This window comes from Hesperophylax consimilis, chromosome 27 (genome assembly GCF_061612785.1).
Source record: "Hesperophylax consimilis isolate HC1 chromosome 27, BYU_Hcon_1.0, whole genome shotgun sequence".
In the NCBI taxonomy this organism is placed as follows: Eukaryota; Metazoa; Arthropoda; class Insecta; order Trichoptera; family Limnephilidae; genus Hesperophylax; species Hesperophylax consimilis.
In genome coordinates, this window is record NC_142862.1 from 400,132 (window position 1) to 424,335 (window position 24,204).

Below are 24,204 nucleotides of genomic sequence, written 5' to 3' on the forward strand. Positions count from 1 at the left end.
TAGCCAACGTTTCGGACAGCATTGCAGTGTCCATCATCAGGGCAGATGATGATTATTGTACAATAACACATCTGCCCTGATGATGGACACTGCAATGCTGTCAGAAACGTTGGCTAAAGAAGGAGTTAGCGCAACACGGCATAACACCCCAAAAACAAATAACAAAAATGTAAAAAATGATTTTTGTTTTGTAAACAAGGTATTGAAGTCGCAGTGGAATATAATTTGAATTTTCACTAGTGAGTCGTCCAGTACATCAAACGATAATTATTATTACATCATTATATTATCAAAATATTGTACGATTTACGCTCGGTTTTACGAAAAGATACAAAAGTGTACCCAAACAAACGTTGATCTGTATTCAATGTTTTGAATCAGTCTCCAAAATTTGAATATTTTTTTCGTGTTCGTTAATGGTGTAGACTGATGAAAATTTATAGCTTTTATTGATTTTACCTATAACCAAAACAAAATTTTCGTGAATTTGTTGATTTATCCATTGGCACCCGATTTACACAAAAACGGCCGAAAAAACTTTATTTGAAAACACCGACTTTGCGGGTAGCAAACGTTTGTAAAATAGGTATTGTGGTCCTTCTGTTAAAACATTATCACTGATTTAATACCCCGTTGTATTGTACAAATTAAATAATTAATTAATACATCAACATTTACTTCAAAAAAAATCATCTATTCGTCCCTTAGACCCACCTTTAGCCGGCTGTGTTAAATTCTGGTGATTAGTCGCTGGACTCTCATCTCCCGATCTCGACCGATTTCATTGAGTATTAGTTTCACCTTTGATATATGTGATAATTTCTAAATATTATTGTATAAAGCAATCACTTTGTGATTTGACAAATTAAAAAAAATAAAACAATTATTTTAATACATTTCTAAATATTTTTATGACGCTTATATATCATAAAAAATATATTTTTTTGTAAGGACATCAAAATTGCAAAGAAAGTGACGCCAGGACCGACTGGAAATCACAAAATATTTATCCGAAAACAGTGTTTTTTTTATAAATATTATTTTAAGGTGCCAACCAAAGATATTAGAAGAACGAGATGTGCTATGCGCAGTTCGTACTGAGTGGAATTGTTTTGCCGAGTGTCGCCGGTTTTGTTCACCAATACTACTGCACACCTTCGCTTGCGCTAAGGTATCCGCACTAATACATAGAACAGATTTCTGTGCGTACACGTCCCGATACCGTTCAAAGTACCCTAATTAGGTAGTACTCCGGCTACGGTCCGGCGGCCAACATAACATATCTCGTTCTTCTAATATCTTTGGTGCCAACCAAACACGGTATATAAATATGTAATTATTTTCCGTTTTCCGGTATTGTAACAGTATAAGAAATTGGACATAGCTCTGTTCTTCCAATTAGTTGATTGCCTGGATTGAATTTAATTGGAAACATGAGTCTCGAGTGTTCTCGATATATTTATGTCGATTATTACAAAATATTTATATTATATATACAATACATATCAGATTGCGCATCACTAGTGAGAATTGAAAACAACTTTTGCGGGAACATCATATTAATTCTACTATACATAGTGTAGGTTCGTCAATTATGACGGCGTTTTATTGTAATATTTTCCATTTTAAACACAGACGTAATCACCGTTTTACGAATGGATCATAATAATGATGTGTGCAAGTTATAATCCCTGTTCAAATAATGTAATGTTTACCTAACAGAAGTGTTACCAAGCATAAGTTGTGAAAAAACATTTGGAGGTTAAACCCGTTTCTAGATCTAGATAAACTATTAAAAAAAACCAAAAGGTTACGCAATATACTGTTTCAATGTTGGCTGAACAGTAATTCGTTTTTATTTTATTTTTGTTTTTTGATATTTCAAAATGTCGTTTTGAAATAATTAAAAATACTAATTTCAGTTATAATTCTGTTTCAATGAACTCTGTTACTCGGAATTGCATTGGATTTAAGTGTCATTTTGAATGACAGCAATATAGTAGTTAATTAGGTACCTACCCATAATATAATATTAACAGAAAATGATTTTTCAAGGGTCTGCCCTAGTATACAATAATCGAATCGGCACCTCCGACATTGATCTTCGAAATCAAACGGTATATCAATTATTCTACCTAAAATATATGTAGACCCGTGAAAAATCACAAAATATTATAAATTTATAAAAGCACTAACCATTTATTGGATACCCATAGGTCACCCCAAGTGGTTTGTCTAGGTCAGGGCGGCGGATGCGTGTTGAGAGACTGGTTGAGGGAGACCTTTTGACATCTCCGGCCGGACTCTTTCGGCCACCGAAGTGAAAGGATTCATTCAAAGGATGACTCCAGATTCCAACCCACCATTCATACCTGTTTCCTTCCCAGAACTTCCTTACATTCCTTTCCGTAAAAAGACCCACACGGGATCCCCGAATATGACATAGGCTCTGAGGGAATTTTTTAGTCCTCAAGTTTTCGAGAAATTTGCGATATGTCTGAGAGGGAAACTTTTTTTAAATTACCTTGAATTTATGACTATAATGCACCAAATACATAACATCAAACATGCATATTTAAAAAAAAATGTAAATTTAAATACGTACTATAATTACTTTTGTAACTTTATGGCTACATATTATAATACACACTATTTTAAGATTTAAAAAATAACGGGAAAATCTCGGAGCAAAATGGGGGAAATAAACCTGGTATTATTATTTGTTTATTTTTATATTATTGCACAGTATGATTCCATTACCATGAAATTATAAAGAAAATAGTTAATAATTTCTTATGTTAATCTCTGAAGATTGCATACTTATTTGAAGATCTCGTTAAGGTGGTATTGTGTCTGGGTCTGGAATAAAATTTGTATTGTATTGAAATTAACCTGGATTGTACTGTATAACACGTTCGTTCGTTGAAATTAGTAAAAAAAGAATGGCGTCTTCATCATCATTGATTCTGTAGACATTTTGACAGTGACAGGTCGGTCAAACAAAGTTAAACAAGCTGAGATAATTAGTGAACTAGTTACTTTTCTCTAAGGTTAAACAAGCTGAGATAATTCGTAAACTTCGTAAATCGTAAACTTGTGTTGCGTCGTGAAAGAAGCTGCAGAATGAACCGTGCAGTAGTCAAACAGTTTTAGTTTGGTTTCGGTTTCCTCGTGAGTGGAAGGCCTTAGTCTTTCTATCACCAACTTTTGGAGGTGATTCTACACGTTGGTAGAAGTAAAAAAACACTTTAAGAATTCCATTGTTTAACTTACATACATTTTTTCCATAGAAGAATATTTATCTACCCATTCAAACCATTCAACTAAACTTCTTTTAACCTAAAAACTACCTTAAAACATTGGAATTTCGTAAAAAGTTGTTTTCAGTGATAATTTGCACTATACCACTGACCGCAGTGAGTATTCAAGAAGATCAAACTACAACCTTGTCTTTAGTGACAATTTGCACTATACCACTGACGGCAGTGTATATGTAAGAAGGTCGATTTACAACCTTGTCTTTAGTGACAATTTGCACTATACCACTGACGGCAGTGTATATTCAAGAAGGTCGATTTACAACCTTGTCTTTAGTGACAATTTGCACTATACCACTGACGGCAGTGTATATTCAAGAAGGTCGATTTACAACCTTGTCTTTAGTGACAATTTGCACTATACCACTGACGGCAGTGTATATTCAAGAAGGTCGATTTACAACCTTGTCTTTAGTGACAATTTGTACAATACCACTGACGGCAGTGTATATTCAAGAAGGTCGATTTACAACCTTGTCTTTAGTGACAATTTGCACTATACCACTGACGGCAGTGTATATTCAAGAAGGTCGATTTACGAACTTGTCTTTAGTGACAATTTGCACTATACCACTGACAACAGTGTATAAAATAATAATAATAATACTTGGATGACTTGTATAGCGCCGTTTTTGTGCAAAAACACCTCAAGGGCGCTGTACAAACTAATAATACATTTCTACAGTGATCTATGTTATTAATTAACTATTTATGGAGAAAATATACAGTACAATACTTACCTGGTAGGTCACTTGAGATTAACACTTAATTAACATTATCTAGTTGTATATTCAAGAAGGTCGATTTACGACCGTGTCTTTAGTGACAATTTGCACCATACCACTGACGGCAGTGTATATTTAAGAAGGTCGATTTACAACCGTGTCTTTAGTGACAATTTGCACTATACCACTGACGGCAGTGTATATTCAAGAAGGTCGATTTACGAACTTGTCTTTAGTGACAATTTTCACTATACCACTGACGGAAGTAAATATTCAAGAAGGTTGATTTACAACCTTGTCTTTAGTGACAATTTGCACTATACCACTGACGGCAGTGTATATTCAAGAAGGTCGATTTACGAACTTATCTTTAGTGACAATTTTCACTATACCACTGACGGAAGTAAATATTCAAGAAGGTTGATTTACAACCTTGTCTTTAGTGACAATTTGCACTATACCACTGACGGCAGTGTATATGTAAGAAGGTCGATTTACAACCTTGTCTTTAGTGACAATTTGCACTATACCACTGACGGCAGTGTATATTCAAGAAGGTCGATTTACAACCTTGTCTTTAGTGACAATTTGCACTATACCACTGACGGCAGTGTATATTCAAGAAGGTCGATTTACAACCTTGTCTTTAGTGACAATTTGCACTATACCACTGACGGCAGTGTATATTCAAGAAGGTCGATTTACAACCTTGTCTTTAGTGACAATTTGTACAATACCACTGACGGCAGTGTATATTCAAGAAGGTCGATTTACAACCTTGTCTTTAGTGACAATTTGCACTATACCACTGACGGCAGTGAATATTCAAGAAAGTCGATGTACAACCTTGTCTTTAGTGACAATTTGCACTATACCACTGACGGCAGTGTATATTCAAGAAGGTCGATTTACGAACTTGTCTTTAGTGACAATTTTCACTATACCACTGACGGAAGTAAATATTCAAGAAGGTTGATTTACAACCTTGTCTTTAGTGACAATTTGCACTATACCACTGACGGCAGTGTATATTCCAGAAGGTCGATTTACAACCTTGTCTTTAGTGACAATTTGCACTATACCACTGACGGCAGTGTATATTCCAGAAGGTCGATTTACAACCTTGTCTTTAGTGACAATTTGCACTATACCACTGACGGCAGTGTATATTCAAGAAGGTCGATTTACGAACTTGTCTTTAGTGACAATTTTCACTATACCACTGACGTAAGTAAATATTCAAGAAGGTTGATTTACAACCTTGTCTTTAGTGACAATTTGCACTATACCACTGACGGCAGTGTATATTCCAGAAGGTCGATTTACAACCTTGTCTTTAGTGACAATTTGCACTATACCACTGACGGCAGTGTATATTCAAGAAGGTCGATTTACGAACTTGTCTTTAGTGACAATTTTCACTATACCACTGACGGAAGTAAATATTCAAGAAGGTTGATTTACAACCTTGTCTTCAGTGACAATTTGCACGATACCATTGAATACTGATACCAGTGAATACTCCAGAAGGTTGATTTACAACCTTGTCTTCATTGACTTTCTGAAATTGTGTTTAAAAAAAATCAAAATGATGTTTCCCAAACTATTGTCTACGAGATCGTTGAGAATTCACAATAATTTTTATTTATGTTGACTGCCACACAAGAGCCCGAAATGTCCGGAGCCAGTAGGACTATGGTATCCCCAATTTGGGATATGTTATTAGTATGAAAAAGTGGGAAGTTTCCTTGAAGTGGGGGAGAAAAGGAAACGTTAGAAACTACCTGATTATTCAGATCTAGTCACTCGGCATGTTCAGAGCAACAGACCGCCATTCAGAATCGACGCTTTGCTTTGAAATCATTTTAGCCGTGCTCGGTGACAAGAACTGAATAACCAGGTACTTCCCAGATGACCCCACCTTCCTTCCCCGCGTAGCCTTACTAACCCCACCGCTTCAGCCTTTTAAGAAACCCTAATGAGGATGCCACAGTCCCACTGGCTCCGGGCTGTTGGGACTCTTGTGGGATATTCAGATTATTAAAATAAATAAATAATATGAACATAGCTAGTGATTTTAAGAAACGTTTCGATTCCGTACCGTAATCTCTCACCAAAGCGATACTAGGAGTATTTACCATTTTTACTCATACTGGACTGCAGAAAAGTTTGGGAAACAACCTTTAAATAATCTTAATCCATTTGAAATATAAATCCGTGAAAAAATACTTTGTAAGGCGAAATTGAATATTTAAATTTACTTATCGGAATGCAAAACATGGCAACATAATTAATCAATTTATTAATATCTTAGATTAATTACTTTAGAGTAAGTACTTGCTCAGCTACTGCGTGACGTTAGCCGTGTAATAACTTAAGTGCATGGAGTTATAAAATTACGGGGTCGCAAGGAGAACGTCAATATCACACAATAAGAGGTCGCTTAAGTTTAAAGGAAGGTAGATCATTTGAAGATTTAAACGAGGTCGCCAATCTCCCGTCCATAAAGAGGTCGCTCATTACAAGTTTAAAGGGAGGTAGATCATTTGGAGTTTTAAAGGAGGTCGCCAATCTCCCGTCCATAAAGAGGTCGCTCATTACAAGTTTGAAGGGAGGTAGATCATTTGGAGTTTTAAAGGAGGTCGCCAATCTCCCGTCCATATAGAACAACGCTCCTTACAAGTCCATAAAGAGGTCGCTCATTACAAGTTTAAAGGGAGGTAGATCATTTGGAGTTTTAAAGGAGGTCGCCAATCTCCCATCCATAAAGAGACTTGAACTTCTTCCTGAACTTTATTTTTGCTTATATTTACTCAATTTTCACTTTCTTCTTGAACTATAACTAATTAACTATCACGCCGTTTTCCCGCAGGGTTCGGCGAAGATAACGGACTGCCAAACAACTCGGTCTTGGCACAACCTCCTTGCCTCATTCACATTCATACATAGTTGCATACATAGTCTTCTGTTATTCCGACTCTTAACATGGCCCGACTCAAGTATCTGATTCACTTGGTCGTGCCATGTCTTCCTCGGGCGGCCCAGACTTATTCTACCATTCAAATTCGCGTCATATATTCTCCTTACACTTCTTCGTTCATTCGCTCTACATGCCCAAACCATCTAGGCGTCCCTTTCTTAATCTTTTCATTACGCTTACATCAGCCTTGAATTCTTTTCGAATCTCCACATTTCTCACACGATGATACATGTTTTTATCACACATACGCCTCGGGATCTCATTTGTAGAGAATTCAGTTTACTTTCATCTTTCCTCTGCCAGTTCCATGCCTCATTGCCATACATCAGGGTAGGTACCACCAGCACTCTATTGTGGACTGCTAGCTTCGCTTCTTTGGACATTTTTTTGTTAGCGCCAACTGCGTTTAGTCCTCCATTAATGGAGTTATCTGTATTTACCGTTCTTTCAATATCTCTGTCGCATTCTTCGTGAACCATACTGCTATTTTTTTACACAATATTCTTAGACTGATTTTCTGTTCTGTTCAGATTTCGATGATTTCTTCTTTAATGTCCTGCCCACATTGTTTTGTCTGGTATTTTTTATCTTTTGTCGAATTAGAATATTATTTCAATGTTTTGTAACTTATCTCTTAAAGACTGCCCACGTAAAATTGTGTGCCATCTAAAGGTAAAAAATTTAATTTCTTATTTATGTCTACCAATAATAATACTTAGCTATTTTTTAAAGCGAGTTCTAACCTCAAGGGAGCTTTATAAAAGGAGAAAATAACTAAAAAGCTTTAATTGAAAATCTTTTAATTAATTAGGCCTAGATGTTTCATCTTTTAGCTTTGGTTTAACTAAAAGTAATCTACCTTTAAAGGGTGTCGTAGTTTCTGTGACTCTGAGCAGAGAAATTTTTGTGTTGTATTCAAGGGAAAATATGTATTTTGGTGATGTACTACGTTGCATAATAATAATCCTTGAACACAATTTCTCCAACAACTGGTGAATTAGTTATACAAGAACTAAGTTATATCATTTGCGTTACTGATTAATTCTTTTGAAATATCTCTTGCTATTTCAAAACACTTGTTTTAAGTTAAGTGTAAAGATGTTTAATTTTTTGGGTTGCTATGCCGTATTGCTCTTCCTTCTTTAGCCTTCCAGTGTCCATCATTAGGGCTGATATGTAGATTGTGTGCCTGCGTGTGTCTGTGTTTATGTATGTTAAGTGATAACGTGTTGCTCGCGCTAATCACCTTACGGCTGGTATTTCAGTATAGCAATTAGTGAAATTAATGCGGTTTTCGGAGTTTAGTTTTGGTGTAACCCTCAAGTACCGATACCAATAACTATTAAGCTTAGCCCCGTCCATCGTCCCTATTAATAATATTAATGGTGTTTTTGTGGATTTCAATTGCCTCCGTAATTAGACATGCTCTATGAGTTGATAATTTAAATGCGAAACATTCAACGTAAAAATAATTCGATATTTTTGCGTAGTTTACATTCAAGTCTCAAGTGCTTTTGTGGAAGATACCTCCTCTCGGTATTGTATTGACGAATAACTAAAACCACCACACCATTTAGGATCAAAACGTTGCTTGTAATCGCTTTAGCCATATTTGACTAGATTTGAATAGCCAGTAACTTATCAAACTTCCTCTTCCCCAACACTGGCTGCAGACAGGGACTCTCGTGCGATAGGTCATATAAAATATTATTTTAAAAGTTACTCATATTGGTACCTACAGGTGACTTTATAATACAGCACGATGTATTTGACTTCACTAATTGTAACATATATAATAGATATTATTCATTGTGCCTGTGTCTTTTATTTCCATTGGATACATGAATACATTGCAACACAGAATAGATCTTTACTTGGAAGCGGTTCATCTAAGAAATCAAACTGTTATTTTTCATCGGTATTTGTAGCGGATATAAATTATCGATAGGCAGTCGTCTCTAACGATAACTCTCATGTTCTATTGTTTAACATGCATATGAATCGTGTTAATGTTACATATTTTATTGTAAGCATAGCATAACGTAGGCTTCGATCAATCTCAGTCAGTCATTGTTTCAGTGAGGTTTTGCTAGAAGCCTCGAGTCTGATCTATCATACTCAATTACAAATATATTTAGTTTCTTGCAAAGATTTGATCTACATAACAGTTCCTCACCATGATTCCACTCTACTTTCGCAGGAAGAAGAAGGAGAAGAAACTCCAAGACCAGAAAAGGAAGAAAGTCAGAAGCGAGAGAAGATAATCAGTAATTAAATCCTCCTGATCTAACAAAACCAAATTAAAAAATTATTTCTTCAAAAGAGATTTCTCCTGAAATACCTCCGAAGATGCAATTTGCCCTTGGATGAGTATAAGTGCTAATTTTTTAAACATGGCTGAACCAGGCCCTAAGAAGAGGAGGATGGAATCACCGATAAGGGAAGACAGTGAAGAAATAATAGACGAAAAAGTGGAGATAGAAAGACTGATCACATTGATGAAAGTCTCGACGCAAAATTTAAAACCCGTTCTTGCGGACGATCTGGTGGGAGAACTGCCAACTGTAAACGTGTATGTAGGTACAGTATTCGAGAGAAAGTCTATACATAAAATCATAGTCTCACTGACCAGTTTGCTGCCGCTTGCAGAGCTTCAGCACTTAAAGAGAGCTAGAAACACTGAGATACTTATTTGTCCTTCGGATGGTGAAAATATTGATACTATAATAGCTTCTTTGAAAGATAGAGGGTTTGATTTAAAAACACATCTTCAAGATGATTTCAAAATTGTAGCTGTTGCGTCAAAACCTCCACAGCTCAAATGGCAACATGAAAAGGCCCACAAAATATGGCCTTGCAATTTCCACCCAAATAAGTACACGGAAAAATTGGTCAGCGGTGATTTTTTTTCCAAGTCTGAAGTTGAACGGCATAGAAAGTATATGGCTCTGGCTTACGAGGTGGCTGAAGTGTACGAAGGGACCAAAGATAGATCTGAAGAAGTTTTTAAAAATGTTGCTTCTTTTGAAAAAGCCCCCAGTAAAAGAATTGCGAAAGATGCTGAAAAAGATGAACTGATTTCAGTAAAGGATACTCTAAAGCCTCTTGAGTCCATCAGGAAGGAACTAGCACAGCTTAAAGGTGTTTTGATTGTAGATCCCGAATTAGACTCTATAGTCGCAGTTGGTTACGACAGAAGAACCACTAATCCCTGTCAGCATCCTGTCATGATTGCAATTGACAATGTTGCCAGAAGTCAGTTCGGAGGAGCGTGGAATGATAACAGCATGTTTGCTGAAGAAATACCCGAAGAATGTCTTTCAACTCGTGAAGAGCTGGTAAAAGACGGAGTTCCTAAGATGTTCCGGAACATATTGAATACTAGCCATGCTGATTTGAAGTTTGGAGCAAAGCGATCGATAAGAAGAGGCGAAATGCCAAATGAAACTGCTGATGATAAAGATGAAAACGCAACGACAGAAGATGAAAATATTAAACGGTCAGAAACAACAAAAGCGATCAAAGTATTAAGAAAACGGAATTCAGACATAAGTGATGAAGATATGGGACAAATAAAGTCTTTTGGAAGCTCTATGAGTATCGGTTCGCAAAGCGTATCACTTTTGGAGGATTCTGGACCTTCTAAGCCATCTGGTCCTTATTTATGCACGGGATATGACGTGTATACGACCAATGAACCATGCATCATGTGCTCCATGGCTTTGGTTCACAGTAGGGCTAGAAAAGTGATGTTTTCTTTGAAGACCGAAAAAAATGGAGCATTGACTTCCACAAAACTGCACACGATACAAGCATTGAATCATCGCTATGAAGTATTTACGGGATTCTTTGAGGAACCTTTATCGTAATAATAATCTGCTATAGCGAATACACATCGAGATGTAGATCTCCTATCAAGGCTGATTAAATCTGATTGATATCTATTCCGCCAGTCCTAGATGTCTCCATAATACACCGCGGGATCTACATCGAGATGTAGATCTCCTATCAAGGCTGATTAAATCTGATTGATATCTATTCCGCCAGTCCTAGATGTCTCCATAATACACCGCGGGATCTAAATCTCCTATCAAGGCTGATTAAATCTGATTGATATCTATTCCACCAGTCCTAGATGTCTCAATAATACACCGCGGGATGTAGATCTCCTGTCAAGGCTGATTAAATCTGATTGATATCTATTCCACCAATCCTAGATGTCTCCATAATACACCGCGGGATCTAAATCTCCTATCAAGGCTGATTAAATCTGATTGATATCTATTCCGTCAGTCCTAGATGTCTCCATAATACACCGCGGGATGTAGATCTCCTGTCAACGCTGATTAAATTTGATTGATATCTATTCCGCCTACCTTAGATGTCTCCATAATCTTCACACACCAATTAACTAACTATTTTTATTTCAATTACCCACAAGTATTTTTATTATTTTCTCTTAATAATGCCTTTAAGGGTTTCCTGTTCTTAATTAAAGACTGAACAACTAATTTAACTCTTTAAAGTTTTTTATTGTACTTTTTGGTAGATGATTTGGTAGATTAGATAGATTAATTATCCATATACAGACCTACAGATTTCTTAACAGTTGAGAAGATAGGATTGAAAAAAAGGTTTAAGGTTATTTGAAGAGTTTTATTTTTAGGAATGGTTTCATTCCATTACTCTTATTATGCTCTGCTGTGCTTGATCATTCGTTCTGCCGTGTGGTATCTTGAAAAAATCGTAGAGACGACTACGGCCGATGTTTTCACGCACGTATTTAACGTTTCGGAGGCGGGCTTGGGTACCGCCGCCCTGGTAACATTTTTTTGGATAACCCTCTACCGTAGAAATTGAAGAAATTCTGAGTTTGAAATATGATCAACAAAATTGACATGTTAGGTATTAGGTCCCAAGGGTCGATTGGTTAACGATGTTGGTTCAGGAAAGATTCGATTCCTAGTTGAGACCGTTATCTTTTTTTTTATTTTTATGTGTCTTGTTCTGTTTCGTTTAGATTTAATAGTATTTTCTTCAACTTCAAAAAAAAAAATAATACCGCTCAAGAGTCCCAATTGCCAGAAACCGTGAAATTACGGCATCCCAAATTTAGTTTTGTTGTGAGGTTCGATGTACAGGGTCTAGAAGAGGTTGAAATTACCTATAATACTGAACGCCTTCATTTGAAATGCTATAAACACATCGGTGTTGTTTAACTGTAACGTCATAAAAGTCAACCTACAGAACATGACGTCACTTCTTATAGGTTTTTTTACGGTTAAAAAACACAAACATGTTTTGGTCATTTCCAATTGAGTTTAATTGTTTAATGTCTGAGAGCAGAATAAAAAAACCTCTGCAAATTGGAAAAACAAATTTGTTTGTTCCAATTTTAAATATTCACGCTTTACACCTATCTTGTATTTGGAGTATCTGTCAAATAATATTACAACGTTAGAATGTTATATTTTTTAGGTGACCAAAAGAGAAAGTAGACATTTTTAATATTATGTTTATATTTTTAATTATAACATTATTTTTTTTTAAATTCGGCTATTGGAACGTATGGAATACACATAGAATATATGGAATGGAACACATAGAATATATGCTATCATAGAAACCGTTGTCTCTCTTACCGTCAAAGTTAGAAATATGAACTAAATGGCGTTAGTAAGAGAAAAGGGCACTAAGCTTTATATTTAAATACAAGAAGTAAACCACGTTATAATTAAAACTAGTAATAATTAAAATGAACATCTGCGGTCGGAACCTTTGGTTTCAAAGGGAAAAATTTGTGAATTTAAAAAAATATATTTTGTAATGTTAATAATGTAAGTAAGTCATGGTGTTTGAAAGAAAGAGAACGAAAACAGTGTGTAATATAGTTTGAGAATGAGAACACTTAGAACAGGTGGATGAGTTTGTGTATTTAGGAAGTATGTATGTTCTAGAGAGATGGGAAGGCTGACAGAGATATTGAAAGAAGGGTAAATGCAGGTAACTCCATTAATGGAGGAATGAACGCAGTTGGCGCTAACAAAAAATTGTCCAAAGAAGCGAAGTTAGCAGTCCACAATGGAGTGCTGGTACCTACCCTGATGTATGGAAGTGAGGCATGGAACTGGCAGAGGATGGATGAAAGTAGACTGAATGCTTTACAAACGAGATCCCTGAGGCGTATGTGTGCTAAAACCATGTATTATCGTGTGAGAAATGTGGAGACTCGCAAAGAACGCAAGGCTGATGTAAGCTTAATGAGTAAGATTAAGAAAGGGACGCCTAGATGACTTAGGCATGTAGAGCGGATGAACGAAGAAAGGAGTGTAAGGAGAATATATGACGCGAACGCGAATGGTAAAAGAAGTCTGGGACGCCCGAGGAAGACATGGCACGATCAAGTGAACCAGATACTTGAGTCGGGCCATGTTAAGAGTCGGAATAACAGAAGAGTATGTATGCAACGATGTATGAATGTGAATGAGGCAAGGAGGTTGTGCCAAGACCGAGTTGTTTGGCAGTCCGTCCTCTTCGCCTATCCCTACGGGAAAACGGCGTGACGGTTAGTTACTTTTATTTTATATTATCAAGGCAAATGCAGGTGCACGAACACGTGTTCCGATATTAGGAATTTACAGTTTACATAACAGTTTTTTAGGAAACGGCCTGCCATCCCGTTTTTACCCGGATTTTTTTAAAATTTTTATATTAACTCCACACAGGAGGCCCTGTGTTAAGGCGATTTAACCAGCGGACGAGAATTCAAATTTCGTTAAAAGACGATCTCGCGATCGGACGTTTTTTTAGACCGAGACAGAAATACCGAATTCATTCCGCTGCGAGCCGTACACTCGCGCGGCTGTGAAAACTACAGCATGGTTCCGATGAAATAACAATTATTGTTGTTTAATTCTTGGTTGTAGCTTTCTTCCTTATAAGTAGTTACATACATATTTGTAAATTATACGTCGGAGTGCGTAAACATAAATAAATACAAATGCAGTTTGTTGACATGGTAGATATAAAATATGTAGGTATATAAATATACATTTAAAAAAATTTCAAATATTTGTTTAATTTGTTTTTTTTTAAAATATTTTACACGAGTTTTCCAAAGGTGAGTAAAAATCTTTTGTTTTACTTATTTATTCGTTTGTCCGAAAGGTATTACCGGTAAGTTTTATTTCTAATACTTATCTTCAAAGTATTACTTGATTTGATATGTATGACATTGAGAAGAGGGTTTATTCCTTACAACTGAAGTAGTTTATATATTAAAACTAGGTTTTATTTCCAACTATTTTCTACGGTACCTACCTACATATGTAGTTATGCGATTGCATAATATTGTATCGCTTTCATGTATTTGTTTTCATGATTAACGGAGCGACCTGACTCGTCTAATTTTCGAAATGTCATTAAATTCACGAGTAAAAATCATAGGTTTGTATGTCAAAAATAACCTTGTTTTTTTTCCTAAAACAAGAAGCTCAATTCACAATATGACATTATGAAACTGACAAAAAGTAACACAAAAAACATTAAATATGTTGAATTATACCAATGTAATAGTGAATTGGAAAATAAAATAGAAATTATGAACAAAAAAATTATTTGAATCGCACATCACGAATCGAAATTCATTTGGTTCGTGTCACTTTTTGACTACCAATCACAAACAGTTTCACGTACTTTGGCATAAGTTTTAACATTTATACATGAAAAAACGATAACAGACATAAACTCCTGTCCATAGTTGATTCTTTTCCCTGGAAATTAAACAACACAAAATTATCGCCAAATGTTATAAAAAATATGTGCTTATTCTGACTGATTCTTTCGAACGACCCTGTAGCATATAAGTACGAACAATGTACACGGATAATTAAATATCACTAACCTTTGTTTTTTCTGAAAATATATCTCCCACGTACGTTTTTGATGTCGTAATTTGTGCTATCTAATATAACTTTTTTTCGAGGGTATTTTCCTCCTCATTTTTAAGCGAGGAATTTCTTTAAAATGTTATCAAGTAGACTGGCGTGGAATAGACGTCCGCTCGCCGCCCTGTCGCAGCGGGGAATGATAAAATTTCGGCTTGCGCCGGGGCAAGACACAAACAACAAACGCGAATCGAAATTAATTACTATTATATACTTTAAGAATATATTGTTTGGTCATAAATTATTTCTAATGTTTCAATTATGTCTTGGTAAATTATTTTTCTAAAAAAATCTGAACTATACCAATTTGTAAGACCATAAATAAATAGTCCAATTGAGGGATTTTCGTCACAAAACGCGTGCTCGGATTTATTTATTAGTAATTTTATTTGAAATAAAAACAAAATTCTTATACATACATATGATAGATAATTTATTGATTGTTTATACATTATTATTCAATGATTTGAAATATTTGTTGTATAATACAACTTCACCTTTGAAAATGCAACAAATCTGCGCATCGTCCAACGGTAACACTTTATTATGATATGAAAATAATATTATTTTTCAAAATTTTACATCTTACTTTGCAAGATAAAATAACGATCTTTCGAAATCAATTTGTGTTTTTTTCTAGAAAAGTGTCCATACGTCTAAAAGTGGCCTCAAAAATGCCAAATTTCAGGTCAAGTCTACCTATTTCGCCTTAAGACAAATAATGTTAAGAGATATCTAATGATACATCACTAAGCAATACCCATTTTGTTCCCCCTGTTTGGAAATAATTCAACCGATCCCGGTGTGCTTTTTAAACAAATCGACCTTCAAAACAGGACGAGTCACCGTCGAAATGATATTTCGTAAAACCACCCACTCCTCTTTTCTACTCCTTGAAACAGAATATTGACACTTCAATTTCATTTGACGATCAAAATAAGAGGAAAATTACTGTCTAATCTAATTCCTAAAAAAATCTGCTTGAATCCCGGGCAACTTCGGGGACTAGTCTTAAACAAATCTACAGTTTTGTTAAGCGATTGGTGAAATTTTACCCACTAAATTAACTTCAAAACAAAATAATGCTAAGATTTCTGAAACCTAAACTCACTCCCTATTGAATTTTGATACTTCCTAACCTAACCTAATCGAAACGGTACTGTGTGTATCTGATTCCGAGAAATTCTTCGTAACTTACTGGACATCAGTTAGTCTATAGACATTCTTCGTAACTTACTGGACTTCAGTTAGTCTATAGAAATTCTTCGTAACTTACTGGACTTCAGTTAGTCTATATAAATACAAATGTAAATGTTTGTTTGTTCAAAATCTTAAATTTCCTCAACTTTCCTTCTTCACCGATTGCTTTGAAATTTTGACACAACGATGCATTCGAATACGCATGTGCTTTTATATGCCTATATTATAAAAAGGTCACCTGTGACGGGTAAAAAAACATGTTTTTTTTAGAACAGTGCCATTTTTTGGACGTAAAAGCAACGCGCCCTATTAATTTACTATCTGCACAGACAGACTGAGCCACACCGCAAAAGAATCCCAACTATCCGAAGCCAGTGTGACTATGGCAACCCCATTTGTGGTATTTTGTGAGAAGATGTGGGAGAGGAAGGTTGGGAAGTAGGTACCTTTCTATTCTAGAAAAATAATTTCCCTCAGGGCCTATTTCATATTTGGGGATGCTGTGTGGAGGGTTTTTTTAAGGAAAGCAACGAGAGGAAGATGTAGCAAGGAAAAATATAAATGGGTACAAATCTGAGGTCAGTGTGTCCAGGAGTAGCGGACGTTTGAATTCATTCCTCCCAGTTCGGTGCAAGGCGATGGATCTAACTCTATGTCTTTCTAAAGAGAGACTGCTTGAAGGAGACGGCCCGCCACACAATAGTTGTCCACTCGTAATCCAAGCAAATACTGAGAGTATATACCACTCTTGCCTAAATGCCTCACTGCCGGCATTATTTATTTATTTCATATCAACGGTATAAATATACCATAAACAATGATAACATGTCACAGTTAAATTCGTAGATTATGCCGGGTTCACACAAGGACAGGACAATACTATCTTGTCCCAGTCTGGACCCATTGTACTAGTGTGAACAGTAGTTTGTAGGACAGGACAATGAACCAAGATTTTGTCCCAGAGATAGACGGGTAAGATATTTCCTCAGGACGCTGTCTTACCCTCCACCACCGCGCCCGGCTGTTGTAAACGCGCTTAGGACAATACTCTCGGCGCAATGTAGCGTAAATGGAACAATACAATACATCTTGGTATAACATTTTTCGGTTCTAACGCGCATCGTCGTGTATTCATTTCCGCAGCGTTCAGCGTTTGAACTACGGTAGAATTGTTGTATTGTCCTATTATTTTTCCCTGCGCAGTCGAGGCTGTTCACGAAGCAGGGACAGAACAATATTGTATGTATTATGTTCTGTATTATCCTCGTGTGATCCCAGCATAAAGTCGGTAGAATTGTTGTATTATCCCATTGTTTCGCCCTGTGCATAGCCCAGTCAATGAAGGGAAAAAAAGACCCAATGTCGGAACTAATTCCCCGGAAGCTGAATTTTTCACAGATGTTAGAAGACCTTTAGACATGTATTTTTACAAAAGTCCCCGACTTTCCCCCTTGTGCTTCCTTCCCCACCCCCTCTTGAATATATTTTTCAAGGCCTTTTGGAATACGCTAATATCTCCTTAATGGTTTTATTAAATCAAATTATTTATTTTTTATTTAGTTTGTAATTAGTTATTCTAAAAAATTGTATTCTTTCATTTTTGCGAGAAAAGCTATACAATCTCTACAATTTATTAGTAAAGGAAAAATATCAGTTTTTAAAATAGTATTTCAGAATATATTTGCACATAACTTTTTTCTGAACCCGTTAACGAAAAAAAATAAATCAACAAAACTTGTAGACAATATTTCTAGCTATAAAATAATGTATATAATAATGGGTTTTAATTTATAATAAGGCACGTAGGCTGTTAATAAGGAGCACGGCGCGCGGCGGCTCGACCGCGCAGCGGTTCGCGGCGCAGCGAGAAGTTACAAAAACCTAAGGAAAGTAATGATTAATTCGTGTGTTTGCTTTATTTTTATAACAAATTCATCTAACGTTGAAGAGTTTTATTGTTATTTACGTTTGATAGTTCGGAGGGGAGGGGGGGAATATAAATATTTTCCCCTGCCCAATGAAGCGCTTTCATTATCCACTAACCGCCGTGCCCCGGTCTGGCTAAACAGTCATATTATGTTGTTTGTTTGTTTGTAACTTATTATTTAAATAAAGGTATGTGGGAAATTTATGGGAATCAGTTTACGCGTCCTCAAAAGTAACCCACATGCTCCAGGAACATGAATATTCTCGGGCAAACAGAGCCTACACTTTAACAGCAGCGTCTCTTGTCCACGTAATGAGAAAATAATACCGAGATATTGATGGGAAATTAAGACAAATAGAAAATATGTATCAAGATTTAGTTACGTGGAAAAAAGATATGGAGGAGGTTAATAATTATGACAATCTAAAAGAGACGATTCCATATACTGAAGCAAGTGAAGACAGGATTAAGGAATCTTTTAGTAGGACTGCCAAGTTGTGGCTTTACCTTCTACATTGAATCGACCTCATGCTTAGATTTATATTTGTCCGGGAATCGGAAAATGCACTTAAATACTATTGTTGATAGGCTTCAATTTTTCCACCGGCAGGACATTTACCATACAAAAAATCAGCACATATGTATGTTCAAAGTATGTTGCAACTCGAATCAAGAATAACTAAAGAAGAATATTAACTATTCACTGAAAATGGGTGCTTTACAATAAGAAGAAGCGACAGATATTGGTCCGGTACGTGGACGGAAATGATCATCGAGCAGTGTCTCATGCGACCAATGAAGTCAGTAGGAGGTTTGACACATGGGCGCGGAATCACTGACAGCGCTTTGTCAAAGTGGAAACTTGGAACCACTTACTGCGTGAAAGTGCAAGAGAGCATTGAAGAATTCATCGGTATAGAATTTCATTTTACTGAACAGCATGTTGAGCTGCGCGAATCACGGAAGAAAAGGGATGAGCTAGATATAGGAAAATATACATCATGGCTAAGACACCACAGCCCGTTCACCAAGCTCTCAGGGGAGCTGATGTCCTCTATCTTCAGGATTCGTTTCAGATAATAGTGTCAATTGTGATAACGCCTATGAGGTGGGCCTGGCAGCAATGCAAAAAATGAAAGGGTTTAATTTTGGAGATATACGACTGAAAAGGAAATACATGGTGACTACCCAGCAAGATTCAAATCCGCAACTGTTCGGACGAGACAAGTTGCAGTAAACCCCCAACAGCTATTTAACAGAATACTGTGCATTATTGATAGTCCTAGCAAGCTTTAGACCTACTTAGGATATGAATTGGCTTCAAGACCCCTTCTATTTTTGATGAAGTCTCCCTTCGTAAAGGAACAAAATCATGTATGGCGAAAGTATTTAGCGAAAGTATTCTTGATGAAGTTGATTTGGAAAATGCTGCAATAGTCCTCGATGGGGGATACCTCCTATACTCTGTTGTTTGGCAAACTGAAACAACTTACGGAGACATCATTAAATCATACTCACGTTTCGTCCATACTAAATTTGGCAAACATTCTATTGTCGTTTTCGATGGATACCCTGAAGAACCAACTGTAAAATATGAAGAGCAAATACGTAGGTCGGCTAACAACTCATCGTGCGATATTGAATTAAACTTCACTATACGTTGTTTGACTAAGACGGAAGCTTTCTTATCTAATAAGAATAATAACAAAAAATAATTATTGAAGCACTGTGTCATGAATTTAGTGAATCTGGTTTGAAAACTGTCACGGCCGCAGGTGATGCCGATATTGGCATTGTACGTACCGGCATCGAACAACTAAACATCTTCTCACAAGTGATTGTTGTTGGCACGGATAGTGATCTTTTGGTATTACTTGTAAGTCTTGCTACTGAAGAAAAATCTATTTTTTTCTGTAAAGATGTTGGTGGAAAGGCTTCTTCAAGAACTTTCTACATCATAGAGAAGCCTATAATGTTACTTAAAGATATTCGAAAACATATGCTATTTACCCATGCCATTACGGGCTGTGATACGACCCCATCTTTATATGGGTTAGGAAAGATAAAAGCTGTTGATATGATGAAAAACAATCCCGAAGCAAAACGCGCAGCGAAGCATTTCTGAAAAAAGATGCAACTGAAGAGAACTTTTTGCAAAATGGGGAAAAATTCGCTCTCGCCATGTATGGTCTTGGTAGCTACTCTAATTGAAACGAAGCTCGATACTATAAGTTTACCAGACTAACGACAAAATCAGCTTTTAAATATAAATTTGACTTGACAAAACTACCACCGACTTCAGAATCGTGTCATCAACATTTTTTGAGAGTTTATTTGCAAGTACAGTTTTGGTTAGGAAACAAACTAAACCCTATAAACTGGGGATGGAGGTATGAAACTGTAAATGAAAATGGTGGAAAGAAGAAATTTTTGAAACCATTTGCTCCTGATGACCTTCTTTCTCTGGTGTCCTGTTCCTGCAAGTCTGGATGTGGAAATTACTGTGGCTGCAGAAAATCTGGATTTACCTGCTCTGCCATGTGCTACAACCGTAACTGATTATCGTATCTGAACCAATGGTCTGAACACACCCCAGTATGATGAAGAAATGGAAGACTCTCTTGACTAGAAAATTATTTGAATATTTGCCTAATTTTGTCATAGATAATATTTATATATAATATAATTTACAAACCGTTTTGTCATTATAATATTTTTAGGTATATTTTAAGAAGCTTGTTTGAAAGTAAACCATTTTAGATCTATGCTCTATTGTAAGTGATTTGTTGCTTCGGTATTTTATTGTTGATAGGTGCACATAATAAAAAAGTGAGAATTACCACAAAAGATTTTTTAGAACTTCGCCATAACATAAGGTCTGCAACATTTTAATGTGGTGAAAGGGTAGTCCCATGCTGTCGTAGGTATTTTTGGCTTATTTCACATAACTTCATTTAAATAATGAGTTACAAACAAACATACAACATAATATGACTGTTTAGCCAGACCGGGGCACGGCGGTTAGTGGATAATGAAAGCGCTTCATTGGGCAGGGGAAAATATTTATATTCCCCCCCTCCCCTCCGAACTATCAAACGTAAATAACAATAAAACTCTTCAACGTTAGATGAATTTGTTATAAAAATAAAGCAAACACATGAATTAATCATTACTTTCCTTAGGTTTTTGTAACTTCTCGCTGCGCCGCGAAACGCTGCGTGGTCGAGCTGCCGCGCGCCATGCTCCTTATTAACAGCCTACGTGCCTTATTATAAATTAAAACCCATTATTATATACATTATTTTATAGCTAGAAATATTGTCTACAAGTTTTGTTGATTTATTTTTTTTCGTTAACGGGCTCAGAAAAAAGTTATGTGCAAATATATTCTGAAATACTATTTTAAAAACTGATATTTTTCCTTTACTAATAAATTGTAGAGATTGTATAGCTTTTCTCGCAAAAATGAAAGAATACAATTTTTTAGAATAACTAATTACAAACTAAATAAAAAATAAATAATTTGATTTAACAAAACCATTAAGGAGATATTAGCGTATTCCGAAAGGCCTTGAAAAATATATTCAAGAGGGGGTGGGGAAGGAAGCACAAGGGGGAAAGTCGGGGACTTTTGTAAAAATACATGTCTAAAGGTCTTCTAGCATCTGTGAAAAATTCAGCTTCCGGGGAATTAGTTCCGACACAAAACCTTCATTGACTGGGCTAGCAGTCGAGTTGTTCACGGAGCAGGGACAAAACAATATTGTATGTATTGTGTTCTGTATTGTCCTCTTGTGGTCCCGGCATAAAGCCACGGGTACTGAATAATGTTTAACGATCTAATCGCGGTTTTAAACAATAGTCTTCTTATTCTAGTGATTATTGATTTCAATTAAACTCGTGGTTTTTAATTAATTGGTTGTTTTAATTCGCTGGTGGGTACCAAAGTGGATTATTGCGTCATATCGTTTTATCCTTGCCAATGTATGTTACTATGGGCAGAAAATTCCCAGAATAATAATGTTTGCTCAACTTTATATCGCGCCATAGTGATTCAATCAACTCACGTGCCCTTTACATTGGTTATTTCTTCTAAAAAAGTTTTTTTTTGTTTCAAATTGCACATTAGCTATCAAGCTGGTGGTCACGGGTTCAAATCCTGGCGTGCGCAAGTAAATTTTATTTGATTAATTCAACTCATTAAAAATAACATATAGTATATTTCCGACATGTTCCAGAGTGGAAAATACTCTCAGTATCGTCTTGGTACGAGACCACCATTCATAATTGAAACGTTGCTTTAAGTGGCTTTGGACGTGTTTGATGACCAGATCTGAATGGCCAGGTATGTCCCCCCTTCCTCTTCCCCATCTCCTTCCCCTCTCCAGTACCTTCAGCCTCGCGACATACCCCAATTGGGAATGCTGTAGTCTCACAGGCTCCAGACGGTTGGGAGCAGATGGGACTCTTGTGCGGTCTCACATTTAAAAAAGGCCCAAATATGCATTAAGCTTATACATTGAACAAATAAAACAATGTCAAACATTGGAAATTTAAAACATAATCTTCTATATATATATAAATGTAAGTTTAATGAACTCAATGCCGATGATACTACACGAAGTGAATGGTAGAAAAATTAGGGGATGTATATAATTATTTGAGGTAAAATGAGGCGTACGTGATGCACGAAGAAACATGTGTAAGGTGCGTGACGTGTACGTGAATGGTAGAAGAAAAGTAGGGGAGGTAAATAATTATTTGAGGTAAAATGAGGCGTACGTGATGCACGAAGAAACATGTGTAAGGTGCGTGACGTGTACGTGAATGGTAGAAGAAAAGTAGGGGAGGTAAATAATTATTTGAGGTAAAATGAGGCGTACGTGATGCACGAAGAAACATGTGTAAGGTGCGTGACGTGTACGTGAATGGTAGAAGAAAAGTAGGGGAGGTAAATAATTATTTGAGGTAAAATGAGGCGTACGTGATGCACGAAGAAACATGTGTAAGGTGCGTGACGTGTACGTGAATGGTAGAAGAAAAGTAGGGGAGGTAAATAATTATTTGAGGTAAAATGAGGCGTACGTGATGCACGAAGAAACATGTGTAAGGTGCGTGACGTGTACGTGAATGGTAGAAGAAAAGTAGGGGAGGTAAATAATTATTTGAGGTAAAATGAGGCGTACGTGATGCACGAAGAAACATGTGTAAGGTGCGTGACGTGTACGTGAATGGTAGAAGAAAAGTAGGGGAGGTAAATAATTATTTGAGGTAAAATGAGGCGTACGTGATGCACGAAGAAACACGTGTAAGGTGCGTGACGTGTACGTGAATGGTAGAAGAAAAGTAGGGGAGGTAAATAATTATTTGAGGTAAAATGAGGCGTACGTGAAACTTTACTCCAAGCCATTAATTACCCGAGCAACGCCGGGTGCACGTCAGCTGGTAAGAATACATTTAATAACAACAGAAAGAAAAGACGCTGAACCGTATTGCGTATACAAATATTGTTATTAAATTAAATGGATCCGAGATTATAATGTCCCGATATAGTTAACGATAGTTATAAACCTCAAATGCACCAATCTGCCGTATTGCAACACCATATGTTATAAATGTTGCCAATAAAAACATTGTCTATACATTTCACATGATTTTTTCCCTGACAAACTCAGCAAAAAGTTATATGCAAATATTTAGAGAAATATTCTCTAGAAAACTGAAGTTTTCTCTTTATTAATAAATTGCAAAGAAAGTATAGATTTCATCGCAAAGTCGGGGAGGAACTATTTTTAGAGAAAATAATTGAAAATGGAACTGAACTAAACAAATAGTCTGACTTTATACAGTGGTTATTGGAGATATTACTTGTTGATACTTTGATTGAGCGGTTGTATTAGTCTGGTTGGTGCGAGAATTAACTTGCTTGTGGGATACTACAAGTAATATGTACTCTGATGTACAAGGAACGAACCTTTTGTGATCCTTTTAGAGCAGTTCAAATGTATGTAGGACGCAACGAATCAAACCATAACGCTTGAACCAACCAAATGGTTGGTTCTGTGAAAAATCCAACTTGCGGGGAATTATTTACGACATATAACCTTCA

At 36.2% G+C, this 24,204-nt stretch overlaps 1 protein-coding gene across 3 annotated transcripts in view; it reads left to right on the forward strand.

Moving 5' to 3' along the window:
* LOC149410433 (tRNA-specific adenosine-34 deaminase regulatory subunit adat3) overlaps positions 1-24,204 on the forward strand; it is a 75,929-nt gene that overhangs the window by 1,097 nt on the left and 50,628 nt on the right. The window contains exon 2 of one of the 3 annotated variants that reach the window (XM_089647822.1): positions 9,223-11,501. The exons of the other annotated variants lie outside the window; for them this stretch is intronic. Within the exon in view, the coding sequence (XP_089503948.1) occupies positions 9,389-10,891 (1,503 nt within the window). The 5' untranslated portion in view covers positions 9,223-9,388 and the 3' untranslated portion in view covers positions 10,892-11,501. Of the gene's footprint in view, positions 1-9,222; positions 11,502-24,204 lie in introns of those variants that run through there. 3 annotated transcript variants of the gene reach the window in all.